This window comes from Dermacentor andersoni, chromosome 4 (genome assembly GCF_023375885.2).
Source record: "Dermacentor andersoni chromosome 4, qqDerAnde1_hic_scaffold, whole genome shotgun sequence".
Classification (NCBI taxonomy): Eukaryota; Metazoa; Arthropoda; class Arachnida; order Ixodida; family Ixodidae; genus Dermacentor; species Dermacentor andersoni.
The window spans coordinates 156619563-156640146 of NC_092817.1; the positions used below are offsets into that span (position 1 = coordinate 156619563).

Sequence of the window (20584 nt, forward strand, 5' to 3'; positions counted from 1 at the left end):
CAAATGTACTCGTGCCACTGCTGCTACCGTTCCTTTCATTGAAACACCTTGGGACGGGCACACCAGTGGCGTGTAAAGGAGGAGGAAGAAGTGTATTTCTTTCGCGTGTCCTCGTTTTCTCGCTCAGTTAAAAGAAACTTCTAAAGCTATGAACCAACTAGCCCGCCAGAATGCCCTCTTTAGCGTAAGCTAAACTGTATGGCACCTTTTTCTGTAGAGCGTCTTCGTTTTTCTGGAGATGCGAGCTTCTTTTGGGGTACTGATTTTGTCATTCTCTCAACAGTCATTCTATACACACTAAGCTTGGATTTATCAATCTAGCTTCAGTACTTCTCGACATGACATGAAGCCCCACAGACAGGACGAACCATCCGTGGCAAACTAATATCAATGTGCATCGATGCTAGGCCTACTTCCCTCGGCAATCTCTCCGCCTGCCTTTGTAGCGCGCGTGACACGATGCGCGCCATAGGTATGCATACACGGGGTCCTGTGGGGGTGCCTATGCCAACGCCTTATGACTACATATGATTACTTATATTTATGGTTATAACTATATATATTTAGTATAGAAGAGGCATTAGGTGTATTTAGGAGTAATGAAACAACAATAATAGTAATTACGAGAGAATAAACAAATCCCAAGTAAGATTCCTTGAGATTTTTTTAAGGGGAAGGGAGTCTTATGGAGATTAATTAGGATGAAATTACTTAATCGTGATGAAGATTCAGGGTAATTAAGAATAGTGATGCTATTCGTTCACATAATCAAATTATTTGGCAGAATCAATACTGATTTGGGTAATATAAGTTAATTTACTGTAATTTCGATTAACAGTAAATTTATCAAGGCTTATCAGAAATACTGAAGCTAAAGAGGATTATGAAGGCCTAACTAGATGTAGTTACGATTACGCTAAATTTTCATCAAGAAATATGAGTAGTAATATAATTAGGGTAATCAGGAATAATAAGGTACGATTACGAATAAATAAGATTCAATTAAGGCCAGTCAAGCTTAATAAGGGTAATAATACCAAACATAAGTGGAAAAGATGACTGACTGGAAAGAATGTTTGTGCACTATCTCACATAAAAATTACGGTACAAGCTGCCAAGTATCAGCTTCTACAGTAATTATTGTAGGATTCTATTGTAAATTACTGTAGAAGCTGCCAAGTGGCAGCTACTGCAGTAATTTTAGAGCGCAGCTTTTAGGCGCCCGTTCCTGCGGCGAGCGTTCGGCGTCGTACCTCGCAACCGAACAAACGAGCACAGCAAAAGTTGAGAGCGAAAGTTGAGTACAGCTGGCTATGAAAGACGACGATAGCGAAGAGAGCGCCATGAGGAAAGCGGAGGAAGAGGGTATGACGGAAGCTTGAGAAGAAAAGCATGTAGAGCCGTGCAAGACGGACTATGGCAACGATAGCTACGAGATGGCGCCAGTGTCCGTCGTTAGGGTGCCTCAATGCGCTCGCCTCCGCTCCGTTCGCGGGAGCGTGCGCATCGCGGTTCTCTACGCGTCGTCTGTTCCCCAAAGCACTGCATGAGCGGGGGTCTGTCTGCTTGCGGCGGCTGCTGCGAATCGCGCCCACGCGTCTGCCACGCGATGGCTCTCGCGCTCCCCCGATTAGCGAAACTGTCGCGCCACGCTTCAATCCGCTTGAAAGGTGCTGCACGAGACAAGTTTTCCGCGGCAGTCGATATTACGCGAAACGAAAATAGGTACAGAGGCTCGCTCCAATTTCCATAAGGGAGTATCGTAATCGTCGGTGCATTGTTTTCACATCTTGGCAATTGCTAGCTTGTCTTTCTGCAGTAATCATTAGCCTCGAAACACAAGCTACGAAATATCACGAAACCATATATACATGTTAAAACGCGCAAGAACGCCGTGCTCCCTATGAAATTTAGGATCCCACATTTGTGTATTAGAGTAATATATTTGGTGGGAGTAGATATATTGCACAGAAAGGAAAAGAGTTAACAGTTCACATTTAACAGTTAACATACGAGTTAGAATTTGGGCTTCATTGCATTAGTGGGCTGATAAAAAACGTAAATGAACAACACCGCATATTTGCCGCAATTGTGGCGGCGTCCTCTAAAACTTCGTGACAGGCTCAAAATTCAAATACTTCAAGTAACCAAACCTTTAGAACTTATCGGCGTCAATTAGTAAATACCAACAAGTGGGTTACACGATTTACTTTAAAACTATTTTTTCCGGAGTTATGTTATGATCTCTTTTGCATTCTCGTTTCTAAATATGCACCGTCATTTCTTTTGAAACTAATGTAATCCGAGTGTCTGCGCCTTCTATGAGTACCTTTGCGTTTTACGGCAGGGACTAGTACCAAAGGTCATTATACTTAAAAAAAATAATACTGACTACATTCCTTCTATGCTCATAGTTAGGAAGTGGAGCTCTACAATCATATGTTGGTGATGAATACAAACCGCTTGCTAAAAGAGCGGTCTTGAAAATACTGCAATGGGTAATGTGACAAGTAGAACAAAAATTATAACTTAACAGAAGAAGATGAGCCGACGTAAATTCCCAATGCTTAAGAGGTCTCGGTAACTTTTTAGGCAACGTAGGAAGGAGCTCTTAAACCAGGAAGAAAATTTTTAGGCAATATACTTACTGGCTCGGCTCCTGGCCTATATCGAAAGGCAGCAAAAAAAGTTTTTTTTGGAATTTCATCTATCTGGGGTTTTATATACCCGTACAAAGCGCGTGGGGAAAAATTACCACACCGCCATTTAGATTCAAGAATGTTTCCAATTAAGAAAAAGCGATTACTGCAAAATAGCAGGTGTTTTTGTCTGACAGCCTGTTAACATTTTCCTTTCTTTCTCCATCATTACAAGTTCCAAACGAAAAGAGTCTTGTACACCAGACATAGACAAGAACAGATGGTTAAAACGTAACTTTTAAGAGAGCGGTTCAGAATGTTCCACATTCTCTTTGTTACGCCATCTTTTGCATCACCACGTTGTCGAGCATTCTGTCACAAGATGAGATATTATAGGTGCGCAACATTCCATTTACAGAAAACGAGCGCACTAAGGCCATGAACACACGGCTAGCAATACATTCCAATATTGGAGTAGACTTGCGACATCCGGCACATCTAACGAAGGCCGGTCCTTCCAGTCATGTGAGGGGAACGCAGCCTTTTTGCTGTCCACGAGTTTGTTCGTAATGAGACCAAGATACCGGTGTAACAAAACGACATTGGAGATCTACAATTCATGCTTTGAAAAATATCCCTGCAAGGCGAGTCATTTTACTTTGCGGTTGACATCGGCGTGAATTTTGCTGACGGCAGAGAATTAGATTTATCAATCAACCAAACGTGCATAGGCTAGCCAACTGTCATGCTAATCGAGAGCTAATTGTCTATTTTAAACGTCAATAAAAAGTGTATTGGAGTGCTTCCAAATGTTAATGGCTTTTTCTGTTTTTGCTAAGCAGTGTCACTCACTGTGACATACGGCAGCGCTGCTGTTTATACAGTACGTTCAAAACTAAGTTTTATGGCTTTCTTAAAATAGGCTGTGGGAGGCACGCTAAGACCATCTGTGCAAATAATTTATGTGGCCAGGGTGACACACACTGAGCTGACAGTTATCGCTGTCCGCAGCCCAAATAACTAAAATGAATAATTAACTTGTTGTTGATTGCAGTGTGGTTATGGTTGTATTGAAAAGTTATATGCAGTCGTGTTTCTACACACTATCAGTTAGAAGTATTCTTCTAGTGGGTCTGTGGCCCGACATGTTCGACTCCAAATTTTAATTGTCGTTCGCATGATTACACATGCAAGAGAGTTAGGATCGGCGCAAAGCTCCTGCCCGATGTGACACTGCTGTTGCGTGCAGCGTCTAGTCTGACAACACGGGGGAGACGCAGGCAAATATGAGAATTATTCCCCTTCCCCTCTTGGCTACTATGTTGCCACCAATCTCTCACCGGTGGTCGTAGTCGGAGACTTCAACGTAGACATATTGCTGCAGAACAGTATTTGCGATAAAGAAGAGGCGAGTAGTGTGAAGACGACGACGACGACGACGATTAGAGGCTAGCGCGGGCTGTTGCGTCTTGGCATAGCGCGGCGTATTTCCTTGTATATATAGCTGTATATAGCTTTTCGCCTGCGTCTTCCTAAGTTACATATTTGGTGGAGATGGATGTTCCCTGTACCTCGTCACGGAGCTTCGCAGTGGACGGTACGTCGAGCTTTCCTTCATGGCTTCCGCCGACGACAACTCTACTCCGCCGGCTCTGACACATGCAGCCACTTCGACGACCTACATCACTCTCCCCGCTCCCCGTGATCCTGGCGTATTCCCGGGCAAAGATGCGGAAGAAGTCGATGACTTGATCAGCCTGTACGAACACGTCAGCCGCAATAACCGGTTGGACCATACTATCATGCTCGCCAACGTAGCCTTTTACATCGTTGGCACACCTCGATTTTGGTTTAGGACGCACGAAGATGAGCTCACCAGTTGGATTCGCTTAAGCAAAAGCTCCGAGACTTGTTCGGCAACCCCTACGATCACCAACTTGCCACGCAGAGGGCGCTTTCCAGCTGTGTGCAGACGTCAATAGAGCCCTATGTCTCGTACATTCAGGACGTCTTGGCTTTGTACCGCAAAGTTGACGCACACATGACTGAGTCAGACAAGGTTTCCCACATCGTCAAAGAAATTGCCGATGACACCTCCAGCTTGCGCGTTTTCAACAACGGGGTGACGGTGGATGCAGTTATAAAACAGTACCGCCGCCTGGAATTCGATAAAAGCTGCCGTATTGACCAGCAGTTTGCCCGTCTGCCCAACACCCCAGGGACATCTTCCTGGGCCGACGCTCCTCGTCCCAACAACACTGGCGATGTTACCAGGATCGTCTGGCGTGAGATCGAGGCCGCATATCTGGCTGCCTTCGACTCCAGCCCCACCAACGCACCTGCAGTCCCGGTTATCCTGATCCAGGCAATTGTCCGCCAGGAGTTCGAAAACATGGCTCTTCACACCAACTGCTTGGCCCATCGCTCTGATACCAGCCCGGCTTCTTCGATTCCGCCACGTCCCGCGTTTTCTTACCCACCACATTTCCGCAACCCATCTGAATGGTGCACTGCTGACGACAAGCCCATTTGTTTTCACTGCCATCGAATCGGGCACAATTCTCGGCACTGTCGCAGACGCTGGAGTTCCCCGACACGGTCTTTTTATACTGCCTACTATCGACCCCCAGTTGGTCCTTCTCTTCCCTTTGCCGCACGCTCCAATAATGCTGCCCCTGATTCTCCTGGGCCGAACATCCCCTATTCTTGTTCACCTTCACCCCAATGACGACAATCTCGGTCTCCTGAGCCCCGTCGTACCTATTCGCCGACTCCCGTCGGACGCCGCTCCCAGCCGGAAAACTAGACAATGCAGCGCCTCCAGGGGACGCTGCATTGCTCCCTACGCCGACAAATCCTCTACTGACGTTGCCCACTCATCTGAACCTTCTTGACGTGCAAGTCGACGGTGTTCCTGTATCTGCTCTTATGGACACTGGGGCGCATGTGTCGGTAATGAGCGCTGTCCTTCGCAACAGCTCGAAAAAATAATCACGCCCGCCACGACGCCTGTTGTCCGTGTCGCCGATGGCGGAACAGCCCCCGTAATTGGTATGTGTACCGCCCATGTCTCCTTCGTCGATCGCTCCACAATCGTACTATTCACAGTGATCGCCCACGGTCCCCACGACATCATCCTCGGCTTAGACTTCCTCTCCGCACGGTCTGCTCTCATCGATTGTTCCGCCAGTACTCTTGGCCTTGACCTGCCTGTTCTCGATGCCGCTGAACCCTACCCCAGTCACCTCAGTTCCATTCGACTTCGTTCGCTTGCCACCTTCGGCACTGACTTTCGCTGACTTAGTCATCCCCGCCAGTCCCGAATGGCCACTACATCGTGGCTCCTATGCAAGACGTCCTCCTTGCACACTGGATCACAGTACCTAATACAGTTTTATCTATTACGGCGAATTGCGTCTGCCTGCCAGTGGTCAACTTTGGCTTGACGACACAAGTGCTGTTACGCGGATTTCTCTGGCCCAGTTTTTCTTGTTCGAGGATCATTCAGTAGCATCTATTGCAGTAGACGACAATTCATCCGATCCTCCTCTACATCGCAGTCCGCAACTTGTACCATCGCCGACTTACAGAAAACCATTGCGCCCGACGTGCCGTCCGAGCACGCTCGTGAACTCTACCGCGTTCTGTTTTCCTACCACGATATTTTTTACTTTAACGATCGTCCTTTGGCCCAAGCTAGAGCTGTTAAACTTCGAATTAATACCGGTGATGCCCCTCCGATTCATCGCCGCCCGTATTGAGTGTCACCGGCAGAGCGTCAAGTTCTTCACGCAGAAGTTCGCGAAGTGCTTGCCAGGAACAATACTGAACCGTCATGTAGTCCATGGGCGTCACCTGTTGTACTGGTCAAAAATAAGGATGGCTCATGGCGCTTTGACATGGATTATCGGCACCTTAACAGGGTTACCAAAAAGTACGTGTATCCCCTACCTCGGATTCATGACGCCCTTGACTGCCTCCACAGTGCTCGCTATTTCTCCTCTATTGACCTTCGCTCCGGCTACTGGCAGATTGCCATGGACGATCTCGACCGCGAGAAGACTGCTTTTGTAACCCCCGACGGTCTTTATCAATTCGAAGTGATGCCGCTTGGTCTGTGTAACGCCCCTCCCACTTCTGAACGCATGATGGACTCCCTTCTTCACGGTTTCAAATGGTCCACGCACCCGTGCTACATGAACGACGTTATAGTATTCTCCCCAACGTTTGTTACGCACCTCGAGCGCCTCTCAGCAGCCCTGGACGTTTTTCGTCTAGCTCCTCTGCAACTCAACGCATCAAAGTGCCGATTCGGCCGTCGCCAGGTTACCGTCCTTGGATATTTCGTTGACGCCAACGGAGTGCAACCAGACCCAGACAAGATCCATGCTGTTACGCACTTCCCTGTTCCGAAGTGTGTCAAGGATATGCGCAGCTTCATCGGCCTTTGTTCGTACTTGCACTGTTTCGTGGAAAATTTCGCCGCCAAAGCATGACCACTAACCGAGCTTTTGAAAATAGACGCCCGTTTCCAGTGGGGAGATAACGAGGCCTCTGCATTCTCGCATCTAATAGACCTTTCACAAAGCCTCCCGTTCTTGCCGATTTCGATCCTTCTGCGCCTACCGAAGTCCGTACTGATCCCAGTGGTCACGGAATTGGCGCAGTAGTGGCACAACGCCAGCGCGGCAACGACCGTGTTTTGGCCTATGCCAGCAGGCTCCTCTCACCCTCGGAGCACAACTATTCCACACTGAGCCTAAGTGTCTGTTCCTAGTTTGGGCGGTTGCGAAGTTTCGCCCACACTTATTTGGACGACCCTTTTCCGTTGTCACAGACCACCGCGCGCTTTGCTCGTTATGCTCACTGAAAGATCCTACAGGAAGATTTGGTCGCTGGGCCTTACGCCTCCAAGAATATTCGTATTTTGTCACCTACAATCTGGCCGACTACACAAGGACGCTGACTGCCTTTCTCGCTACCCGGTAGGTGAGCCTGACGGCGCCGACAGTATTACCGCCAACGGCATTTTTTACGTGTCTGGCTTCGCAAACATCGCCGATGAGCAGTACCGAGATGTTACGCTGCCAGCACTCATCGAGAATTTGCGCTCTACACCTACCGACGCATCCGTTCGCCGATATGTCCTCCAGCGCGGCATGCTGCACCGAAGGAAATTCCTCCCTGACGGCTCTGATATTCTGCTTGTCGTGCCAAAACATCTACCACAGACTAGGCTCCTTGAGATGCATGATGCACCCACTGCAGGACATCTTGGGGTAACCGGCACGTACGACCGCGTCCACCGGCGCTTCTAATGGCCTGGTCTCACTCGCTCCGTCCGACGCTATGTTGCTGCCTGTGATTCCTGCCTGCGTCGGAAAAAACCTCAGGCGCTAGCTTTCGGTCATCTCCAGCTGATCACCGTCCCTGTGGAACCGTTCTTTTGTGTCGGACTAGACCTCCTCGGTCCCTTTTCCTCGTCATCCTCTGTGAACAAATGGGTAGCCGTCGCAACTGATTACGCCGCCCGATACGTTATCACGCGGCCAGTTGCTCTACTGAGGTCGCGGATTTTCTCTTGCCTGACATTATCTTGCTTCATGGCGCCCCGCGACAGCTGCTTACTGACCGGGGTCGAAACTTCCTCTCGAAAGTTATCGCTGACATTTGCGTTCCTGGTCAATTCAACACAAACTGACTACCTGATACCGTCCTCAAACCAATGGCCTGACAGAGCGTTTAAACCGTACTCTTACCGATATGCTGTCGAAGTACGTTTCCAAAGACCACCACGACTGGGACATTGCCCTTCCTTACGTAACAGTTGCGTACAATTCTTCCCGGCACGACACCACCGGATTTTCTGCATTTTATCTACTGTACGGTAGCGAACCAACCTTGCCCCTAGACACGGCACTTCCACCTGTTGCGATCTCAACAAGCGAGTATGCGCGCGACACCATCGCCTTCGCCGACCATGCACGCCAGCTTGCCCGTGCTCAACTGACGGCCTCACAAACCACTCAGTAGTGTCAGTACAACGCCTGCCACCGTGACGTACAGTTTTCGCCTGGTGCGCTTGTGCTCCTGTGGTCGCCCTCAAGTCACGTCGGACTTTCAGAAACGCTCCTTTCGCGATGCACAGGGCCGTACCGCGTACTGCGCCAGATGACGCCGGTCACATACGAATTTGCTCCCGTGAGTTCAACCTCGTCCTCTCCTCTGGCATCTAGTGATGTCGTGCACGTCAGTAGGCTCAAGGCCTACTACACTGCTCCCGAGACCGGCCTTTAGTCGCTCCAGGACGGCGCTTTTGCCGCCGGGGGTAGTGCTACGGAACAGTATCTGCGATCACGAAGAGGCGAGCAGTGTGAAGACGACAACGACGATTAGAAGCTAGCGCGGGCTGTTGCCTCTTGGCCAAATGTGGCGTATATACTGATAAATATACTTGTATATAGCTTTTCTTCTGCATCTTCCTACGTAACAATATCAAAACCGGAAACAAAGCAGTGGTTGACCAACATCGTGGAACAGTTTAGCCTTGATTACTTTCACACAGTGTGCTTACAGGAGGTATTCAGAGACCTGGATTGGGAAGAACTGGGGATAAGAGTTAATGGAGAATACCTTAGTAACTTGCTATTCGCTGATGATATTACCTTGCTTAGTGACTCAGGGGACCCACTGCATGCATGCTCACGCACCAGGAGATACAAATCAGAAGGGTGGGTCTAAAATTAATCTGCAGAAAACTAAAGTAATGTTTAACAGTCTCAAAACAGATCAGCAGTTTATGATAGGTAGCGAGGCACTTGAAGTGCTAAGCGAATACATCTGCTTAAGGCAGGTAGTGACCGCGGATCCGTATCATGAGACTGAAATAAGCAGAAGAATAAGAACGGGCTGGGGTGCGTTTGGCAGGCATTCTCAGATTGTGAACAGTAGGTTGCCACTATTTCTCAAGAGAAAAGTATATAACAGCTCTGTCATACCAGTAATGACACAGGGCAGAAACCTGGAGGCTTACGAAAAGGGTTCTACCTAAATTGAGGACGACGCAATGAGCTACGTAAAGAATGATGGGTGTAACGTTAAGGGATAAGAAAAGAGCAGGATGGGTGAGGGAACAAACACGAGTTAATGACATCTTGGTGAAATCACGAAAAAGAAATGGGCATGGGCAGGACATGTAATGAGAAGGGAAGATAACTGCTGGTCATTTAGGGTTACGGACTGGATTCCAAGGGAAGGGAAGCGTAGAAGTGGGCTGCAGAAAGTTAGGTGGGCAGATGAGATTAAGAAGTTTGCAGGGACAACATGGCCACAAGTAGTAAACGACCGGGGTAGTTGGGGAAGTATGGGAGAGGCCTTTGCCCTGCAGTGGGCGTAACCAGGCTAATGATGATGATGATGATGATGATGATGATGCCTTTCACGATCCTATTCAACCAGATACAGTACACGAGTCACACATCGATCTAACTTTGGCCAAAAGCGTTTGTGTAATAAGAACGGAAAACATCAGTTTCTATCCTAATGACCAAAAAGAAGTTACAGCAATTATTTCAATGTTATAAATCAAATAAACGTTTTCTAAAGTGCATTGAAACGTGTGTTTGTGTCATATATCACCTTGAACAGCAATGTTCGTAATCTGCGTACATCATGGGATCGGTGTCTGACAAAGGTTTCTACATTAGGCGCAACCCATCTACAGCTTCGCTGACCGACCACCTTCGCAGAAGCGGATTGGCAATGAGCATTTCCCTAGAGTTTCGTATACTGTTTCTGCCGTCCGAGCTTGTCAACGTGGCTGACGTGCGGACACAGCCCAGCTACCTTCTGTGACGCTGAGAAAAATGTGGCACACCATGCCTGTGTGCGAACGTTCTTAAGGTGGTCGGGTAACTTGTTATCGTACGGAACCGCAGCGGGCTGGTATCTTTGGGGCAAGCTGGTCAGCTTTTCACTTGGAGCCTTTATCTTTTGGAGGAGAATATCCGACACCCTTCCTATGACAGAGGGTGGGTACTCGGGTAAAGTTTGCCTCGCCAATTGGCTACCAAAACTAGCCTGCATGGCGTGACGGCACGACTTCATAAGGGTTGATTCAAGGCATAAGGTGGTTATTACTCCTTTGCCCAAATTATAGTGCGTAGAATCGCACGACAGAAGGTCTTTCCGCAGACATGGGTTGTGTTGCCAACACACATGGCAATTGCAGACAGATAAACAAAGATCTAAAACGTGAGCGAAGCAGGGCACGGGACGGGAATTTATTTATAAAGAGGATGTCTTTCCACGTTGCCGAAAAGAGGCTCAAACCAAAAAACTTTCGTCGAAAGCACACCGAAGCTCTCGGTAGACAGCCGTCATGAATAGGTAACACAACACAAGGGCGACACAAGATTCAATGCAGATTCATTGGCTTTGAACCTACAGACCACTGCTAATAAAAATAAAACATATTTTAAGGAGAAATGCAACAAAGCATTCTTTTCAGCAAACGTGTCTACGAAAATCGTGCGAGCCACGGCACTGTTACGGTCAACACATTTCCTGTTGAGGCACGGAATAAAACATATTTTCAACAACTACTGAGACGGCATACCCGATAAAAGCACAACCCCGCAGTATGCCATAGAAATTGCCTATTTCCAAGACATATTCCAAAAGCAAGAGCCTATTTCGCTTAGAATTATCTGGAACCGTGTTCCTACCTTATGATACTTTCTTTTGAAAAAGCTCTTAATTAGGGCTTGCTCTCTTTTCCTCCCACTCAGTCTTTATTTCTACGTCACACTAATATGTAACCTTTAAAGCCCACATATAAGTATGTCGTGGCACGAATGCAATGAATCCCGTAGCTGGCAGCCCATCTACGGCGGTATCATTTGTTCTGTAATTCTGCGGCACAATTCAGGTCATGTTCCTGCCGGGCTGTGAACATTAAACTTTTAACAGAAAAACATTAACATTAACAGAAAAACTGTTACCGCCATTGCTTCGTAACTCTGCTTGACAATTCTGCATCTCCGGACCACAGACATATTACCACAATAAGCCATGCTTTGTCGCCGAAAGAAAGCAAAAGCCCATTTCACAGATCTGACGAACCTACGCTTTTGAGGAGAAGTCAGTCTCTATTTCCTTCCTTCTGACCAGAAAAACAATCATACATTTTCACGGAGATGTTGCGGTACTTACTGCTGCTGCTGTCCACAACTGATTCATCTGTAAGCAAAGCAAGAACGCTTCATTTGTTTGCTTTATGGGTAGTTCACTACCTATATAACTTAATATTACTCAATGTCGAAATTAAGGTGACTTAGTAGCCATGTTAGACCTTTCCTTCGTTTTTCTTATTAGCTGGCAAGAGGCCAGGAGTACGATTAAATGAAGGAGGTTTCGGTGGGGCCAGGCAAGTGAAGTAAAAGTAGATAACCGAATAAGCAGAATGGTGCCGGTGTTTGGGACTGGCCCGCTTCCCTTTGCTTGGAATAGGTAGGTCAAAAATCACGGCAGTGTGCAACGGCAGGTTACAAATGTCGCTAAAGGGGATTATTAGCGAAAATGGGTGGCAGAGGGACGTATACGTGCCGAAAGGGCTCGAGAGCATTATAACGCCCCGTGAATTTTTTTACACGGAAATAAATGCGCAATCCCCAGCAGCTCCATGCAGCCAGTGCCACACATCAGTCTCACAGAGCAGTGGCACACGTCTCCTATTCCTTTCGGGATGGGGCAGCTTCGAGCTACTGCTGAAAGGTTCAGTTTTGTTCGGCTTATTAATACATCTTCCATTGCGTACACGTCCACTGACATGTAAGCAATAGTTTGAAAATGAACACTTTGACATGGTGATTGTTTTAAGGTTTCGTGCTGTCGCGCGACAGAAAGGAGAAATAGGAGCAGTAAGAAAACTTTGATCAATAGGAAAGGGTTAACGATAAAGAAAGGTGTAGAACGAGGAATAAATATTTTGGTTTCGTTTGGTTTAATCATGAATAATCAGTGTGCACACGTCATTCAGATGGGGAGTTTTCGCTATTTTCGGGACGTCTCGTGACAGACACACGAAGAGCAGGTAGTCCGAAAAATGCGTGACTATTCGTGGTGGGCTCATTGCTTAAATGTAATGAAAACAATTTGTAATAGCTTTACGTTACCGCACCCCTGGACACATTTTTCTTCTCTGCGCCAAGTAAAAGATACACTTGTGCCTTGTGCCATGCCGCCATTGCTCCAGAGCGTTGCCCCAGTAGCAGGACCGCAAGCACCCAGTGCTGTTCAGAAGGAGCAACTCATTGCCTCGTTTCAAATGATGATATATTTTATATAACACCGGATTTGTTACGTCCTATTTCGTGTGAAGCAATTTAAACGTTTTCTTTTATCTTGTCCTGCAATATTCTGGGCGTCAAATAGTTAAACACGAAGAAAATCTGCGCTAAGAACACCCGTGGAAGGAGGAGAGAGCCACTGTTAGCGTTAGCCGAAGCTACGGCAACACATGCCAACCCGTATAACGAAACTAAGCCTAACTGCTAAAGGTAAATCTAATTAGTACTAATCTATCCTAATCACTAGGTCAAGTCCTCAGCACTACGCCCTATTACTCATTGTGAAGATAAAAGAGAGGCACGTCAACGGCTCCGGCGTTGCTGGCTGCATCCTCTTGTCGAAAATCGCGTGGTCCTTCTCTTCCACAGCGCCCTGAATGGCATCACCGTACAAGGTAAGGGGTTCGCGGTACCTAATGCCACGTAAACCTGTATTAACGCAAGGAACGCAATCGCTGAGCAAGTCCACACATGAGCGTGGCCTGGCACAGTTGCAATTCATCCATAATCGATGGCAAGCTCATCATCGATGGCATTGGTGTTTGGTGATTCTGGGACACAAATCAGGCAATGTTCTTAGTGGGTTGCCATTATCGAAGTTAGTTAGAAACCGGTTGTGGCATATGGCAACTCACCTTGTCAAGATCGTCCACACATTATTAGAATCTGCTATGTTTGAGCGCAACAGCAAAAAAAAAAAAAAAAAAACATAACATCTTCGACAAAGTTACGCACTGAGCAGCAGTCCGTTCCCGTTTTCTCTCCCGCGAATAGAGAAAGGATAGGGAGTTGCCTGTGCTATTATACGGACCTTTGCAGATACAACTTACCGATTTCACTGGACATCATGGACATCTCATCTGCAAAGATAGCACGTAAATGTTGCGTACGTAAGAAGCGCTGCTGCCTTCTGTGAAAATTAACGTCAGCGACAGAAGTAACCCAACAATGCCTACCCATTTCTTCTTTATGAGAGTTTCGCGTATTATTTTTTTATAAACCACCATATATATCTGTCATTGCTCAATTTATTTCAAAGAGCTTTTCAGACCACTTTGGCATAGACGAACACGACAATACAAGAAATTTGAATGCACAACTTCGTTTTTGGAAACCTTAAAAGAGATCTTAAAGCCACCTAAGGAAATAAAATTCCATACAAGGAACTCTTATACATTCGGAAGAAGGAAGGAAGCATAAAAGCAGTGAAGAAGAAACTAGGAATTGGCAAGAATCAGATCTATGCGTTATGAGACAAAGCCGACAATATCATTACTAATATGGATGAGATAGTTGAAGTGGCTGAGGAGTTCTATAGAGATTTATACAGTACCAGTGGCACCCACGACGATAATGGAAGAGAGAATAGTCTAGAGGGATTCGAAATCCCACAGGTAACGCCGGAAGAAGTAAAGAAAGCCTTGAGAGCTATGCAAAGGGGTAAGGCAGCTGGGGAGCATCAGGTAACAGCAGCTTTGTTGAAGGATGGCGGGCAGATTGTTCTAGAGAAACTGGCCATCCTGTATACGCACTGCCTCATGACCTCAAGCGTACCGGAATCTTGGAAGAACGCTAACATAATCCTAATCCATAAGAAAATGGACGCCAAAGACTTGAAAATTACCGACCGATCAGCTTACGGTCAGTTGCCTACAAACTATTTACTAAGGTAATTGCAAACAGAATCAGGAACACCTTATACTTCTATCAAGCAAAGGACCAGGCAGGATTCCGTAAAGGCTACTCAACAATAGACCATATTCACACTATCAATCAGGTGCTAGAGAAATGTGAGGAATATAACCAACCCTTATATATAGCTTTCATTGATTACGAGAAAGCGTTTGATTCATTCGAAACATCAGCAGTCATGGAGGCCTTACAGAATCAGGGTGTAGATGAGCCGTATGTAAAATACTGAAAGATATCTATAGTGGCTCCACAGACACCGTAGTCTCCCATAAATAAAGCAACAAAGTCCCAATGAAGAAAGGCAGCAGGCAGGGAGATACGATCTCTCCAATGCTATTCACAGCGTGTTTACAGGAGGTATTCAGAGACCTGGATAGGGAAGAATTGGAGATAAGAGGTAATGGAGAATACCTTAGTAACTTGCGATTCGCTGATGATATTGCCTTGCTTAGTCACTCAGGGGACCAATTGCAATGCATGCTCACTGACCAGGAGCGGCAAAGCAGAAGAGTGGGTATAAAAATAATCTCCAGAAAACTAAAGTAATCATTAACAGTCTCTGAAGAGAACAGCAATTTACAATAGGTAGCGAGGCACTGGAAGTGGTAAGGGAATACATCTTCTTAGGGCAGGTAGTGACGGCGGATCCGGATCATGAGACGGAAATAATCAGAAGAATAAGAGTGGGCTGGGGAGCGTTTGGCAGGCATTCTCAGATCATGAACAGCAGGTTTCCATTATCCCTCAAGAGAAAAGTGTATAATAGCTGCGTCTTACCAGTACTCACCTACGGGGCAGAAACTGGAGGCATACGAAAAGGGTTCTACTTAAATTGAGGACGACGCAACGAGCTATGGAAAGAAGAATGATGTGTGTAACGTTAAGGGATAAGAAAAGAGCAGATTGGGTGAGGGAACAAACGCGAGTTAATGACATCTTAGTTGAAATCAAGAAAAAGAAATGGGCATCGGCAGGAGATGTAATGAGGGGGAAGATAACCGATGGTCATTAAGGGTAGCGGACTGGATTCTAAGGGAAGGGTAGTGTATCAGCGGGCGGCAGAAAGGTACGTGGGCGGATGAGATTAAGAAGTTTGGAGGGACGACATGGCCACAGGTAGTACATGACCGAGGTTGTTTGAGAAGTATGGGAGAGGACTTTGCCCTGCAGAGGGCGTAACCAGGCTGATGATGATGATGATGATGATGATGACATTCATTAACCTGGTTTCGGTCACTCCTGTATGTGTGTATGTACCTGGCAAAACAAAATGCATTTTATGAAATTTTCCGTGAATTCGTTTATGTTACAGCTAGAAAGAAAAATGCAGCACTCAAGAACTTGGAAGCACGGAGGCATCTGCATGTTGCCTTCTGAGGTGGTTTCTTGTATGGAGTGTTTCTTGCTGTCTTTGCTGTATAAGTGTTTCGACACGGTGCTTTAAATTTTCACGCGCCATGTAATGCAACGTTTTTTAATACGTCAAAAACGAAAATGCCATCGAAAGCAAAATTAATGGCTCATCCAATAAAAAATGCCTGCGTGAATACCAAAAATAAAATGTTCGATAAATGTAACAAACCCATTTACCTACCATTCGTAGTGTCGAATGAGCTTTGATCTGCAAGCGGGATTTGATCAGCACATTAGTATTCAAGAGACATGACGTTTACGAAACTTTGCAACATTTTCTCTGTGCCAGAATTGAGGACATCGGTATAATAATGACAAGCAGCTGTATTTACATGGTAATTTGCTGCCACAAATTCGAGCATTTTATACTTCGTATTTAGTGAAGTAGTTGTGCGTTTGTCGCCCCAATCTCGTATATGAAAACCTGCGTGTGGATATTCCTACAGCTGGCTTGCGATAGGTTCCCACTAACACGCACTACTGGGTACATAGTCATCGTTCCTGTGTTTCAGCATATCAGAAGGCCTTTCAATGGTGCTCTTTTCTCAACTAACCTCGTCATGCTATGAAAAAAAAATAAGTATGTGAGCAGGCTTGCGGCGGAGCAGTCTATTGACCCCGGCAACAAGGCTTGAAAAAATGCCCAAGATTTTCCCATCCTGCTCTCTCTAGGCATCATAAACCCTCAGGTTCCCTCTTTGTTATTTGAAAGCGGCCTTCCAACTTACAACTATGTACACTTCTGTCCCAATGCCACACAGACGTGACACCAGATGCCGCTTGTCAGCTACCTTCGGAAGTGTGGCATAATGACATATTTCTGGTTGTAATGAACTTCTTGGGCCCATTAGGCGGATATTTTGTTGTTTTTTTTTCATTTATTTGGAAAAAGAGGGTTCAGCTACACGATTGCGAATGCACGAGGAAATGTGTCTATGACCGAACGCCACATTTCCTAGCAAACTCATACGTAGGTATAAATCGCGGCACTCATGCGCATGCTTTTTTTAAGCACTCTCACTGCGCTATTGAAGCTACAACTGTGCAAAATCTCCCTATTCACGTTTGATCGTGTCGGCAGTCTGCAGAGATACTTGCCGGATGAGTTGCATTGGCACCTAAAGCGGAACATCGACTCACCAACACGAACCAGCTTGCAGGAAGTACCTATTGACGCTGCTGTTCCACTAAATCGATATGCCAGCAAGCGGAGTACTACAGCAGGGAGTACACAATTATAGGAAAACAGCAACTCGCTCGTGCAATTAACTTGATATGTAGATTTGTTACTTTAAGGCCACTAGTTGCCAACTACGTTGTATTGTGGTTGTATTCGTGTAGACCAAAGGTCACTTCTAGAAATAATGTAAAAATCATATAAAACCCATAAATATTAAAGAGAATGAAGAACTGGGGGAAAAGGTTGTTTTTAACCTCATAACAGGCAACCGCCTCAGTAGACGCGACTATAAGTTGACCATGCCATGGGCAGAGCGTCTATCAACGCTGGACTCGCTCTCCCAGTTGAAAAGTGTAATTGAAAGGATACATTTTTTTTACATCGAAGCTGTACACTTGTGCCCCGCAATGCATTTCTCTTGTCCGTGGATAAAAATGTGTGCCAGTCCCTGAGTTAGTGCAGTGCTCGGCTGACCCGCGGCGAAGGTGAAGCAATCTTCACGCGCTCTTCCCTAATAACAAGTAATGAATGAAATAAATCAAGCAGGATCCATTGTTTCTAGTTGACGGGTACACTGGAATCCTTTGTGAACAGCACATGTATTCACTAGCAGGAAGCATTTCCATGTACGCAAAGGACAAAATAAATGTGCAAACATATGCCCTTGACATAGACGAGCCAGTAACAACGCATGTGAATTCTGAAAAATGACATGATTGCAGCCTAAGGAACTCAGTTTGTTTTTCAAGCAAATCCTGGGATGTATTTTGATGTTGCCCTGGGTGCTGCCCCCATCACCATTCCTGATTTCTCACACTGAAACAACCTGATGTAGTGAAAAGTTGGGTAACACTATGTGCAATAACTGTAATTATTCGTACCATGTCGAATTGCAGTAAAAGATATGTCCCGTGTTTAACAAAATGCGAAAAAAATTCCGCAAGTTACAGGCGTTCATGGATAAATAATTCCCCACTTAAGGGGTCAATTTATGAGTACAAATGCAAAGCAAAACAAAAGTGAATGTGGACGAAAAAAAAAACCATATGGCCCCAGTGGAACACGAACCCAAATCCTTCGCAATTCTTCCACGAATTTCTCAGGACTCTAGCACATCCGTCGGGTGGGGCAGCCGTATTCCGTGTAAGCTTTTATGAACTGGCTTACCATCGTTTGGGCGGCCCGCCACTTATATCACAGCCAATAATCAGGCACAAATGGGTCAACTATGTGTACACCAGCTGTAGAAAGATGGATCGTCCTAACCCTTTTTTTAAGCAGGCCTGTACTGCCTACGCTTTCTTAGCATAGAGCCATCGCCGTGCTCCTAGCCATTAGGCCTCACCGTCGGAGGGCTGGGCGCGATACAACTGTCTCGTCACATATCTTAGCCACAAACAAAATCGTCAAATTACGTACACATCGATCGTGTGTTAGAACTACAAGAAAGAACATAAGAAAACGATAGTCGCTTACCCATCGTTGCACTGAGCAAGGTAGATATAGATGTAGATCTTGTGATCGACTGGCTCGAGGAAAGCTGCTCTTCTTCCGTATCACGTATGTGGCTCCTACCCACTATGGCGGAGTGGCAAAGAAATGGTTACATTATTCCAATCTGTAGTGAATAAATTTCCGAATATCTTTGGGCTTAGCGCTGTGTACAGTAGGATTGCTTGTTGAAATAAATCAGTAAAATCAGATCGAACGAATAAGAGTTCATTTCAAGTTACACAAAAAAGGAAGATGGAATTCCCGTTGTATTCTGTAAGAAACCTACGCCCACTAGTTTTGCTGGAACGGGAAGCGCTTCGATTATGTCTGGGGCTACCAAAGTTTGTACTCAACGCTGTGCTCTACAAGGAATCACGTTTACCTTCCCTTGAAATGATATTTAAAATACTCCCCGTTCAAACATTCATAAGGCTCTATGAATCCACACTAAGAGGGTCCCAGTCCATTTTCATCAAACAACGAGCAAATTTTTTCCAGGCAAATGGCCACGGTTTCACACGCCACAAGTCATTATATCACAATCGTTATTGAACCCGTTAGACGTAAATATAAATGATGTAATTACGGAAAACAGCATCGGAAATTCACTAGTTATTGCTTATGCTGACTTCTACCCAAATATAGCAAAGCAGCTTCACTCGCATATTCTTAACGGCTTACTCCAGAATCACTTGAATCAGCTCCACACTAACGTAATTATAGCAAGGGATGGTTCGCAGAGTGAGGAAATGGAAGGATTTAGAATTTTTTCATCATCATTGGACTGGTCTTCTTCTATTGGGCTTGACGACTTCACTCCAATATATCTAGCAGAATTCCTAGCTGTTGTCCTAGCTTTACGAAAGCTACAATCTTCCACGACAACCACGGTAATAATAACTGATTCTTTGTCACTGTGCACCTCACTTACTGCTCCCGGCTGTCCGTTGTCCGGGTGTCGGTTGTACTGGCTACAAGTCATTTGCGAGGCTTACGATGAATATGAGTACCTGGGCGCAAAGGCATATTTATGAATGAAGTGGCAGACAGCTTGGCCAAGGCTTCTATCAGCGGGCCGGTTCTTTCCCTTCTTCCAACGATGGGTTTTATCACGTCCTTCAGGTCCAGAAGATATATCCTTTTAACACCACAATCAAACCTTAAATCATCCTTGGAACTGCACCACTTGCAATTCTCTTGGAGCAGGAAATTTCGCAAAACAAGACAAACGGAAGTCACATTAACGAGGCTACGTTGCCGAGTCCCATCTCTAAATTTTTACATGCACCGATCTGCTCTGGCAAAATCCCCCTTGTGCCATTTTTGCAAAGCATTAGAGACGGTTGAGCACTACTTATGGAATGCAGGCGTTTCTCCTCCATGAGAAAAATGACATTAGGAATTACAGTGCGACAGCTCGGCCAGCCATTGAACATTCCGGTACCGCTGTCTCTAGGAGCGTCTGTGCTTGGGCATTCACACAGGAATGTGTGCTTAGCCTTAGAAAAATTTATTATTGAATCAAACCGATTTCATTGGTGACTGTATTATGCTTTTCATTCCTCCTCAATTGCTTCATTTATATTATAGGTGAATTTTTTTTCTTCATAGATTACCAGTCTACTGAACCGTTTTAAATTTTCCTCGCTAAAGTTAGGTAACAAAATTATAAATTTTTAACTTCATTTCCTGAACACATAAGCAAAGCCTGCCCGACTCTTGGCCAATTCCCGTGAGTGGGTATTCGTCAAACTCATCACGGACGTCATCCTTCAGCAGGGGAGCTAGCGTCCCTGTGGCTCAATCCCAAAGCGGAG

At 45.8% G+C, this 20584-nt stretch overlaps 1 protein-coding gene across 2 annotated transcripts in view; it reads right to left on the bottom strand.

The window, feature by feature from the left end:
- LOC126537970 (uncharacterized) overlaps positions 1–20584 on the bottom strand; it is a 147223-nt gene that overhangs the window by 42678 nt on the left and 83961 nt on the right. Inside the window, exons 3-5 of one of the 2 annotated variants that reach the window (XM_072287962.1) lie at positions 19699–19777; positions 18750–18851; positions 13819–13848 (exon numbers count right to left, since the gene is read on the bottom strand). In XM_072287962.1, coding sequence (XP_072144063.1) covers positions 13819–13848; positions 18750–18851; position 19699 — 133 coding nt within the window. In that variant the 5' untranslated portion in view covers positions 19700–19777. Of the gene's footprint in view, positions 1–13818; positions 13849–18749; positions 18852–19698; positions 19999–20584 lie in introns of those variants that run through there. The other variant, XM_050185084.3, reaches the window with a different exon arrangement.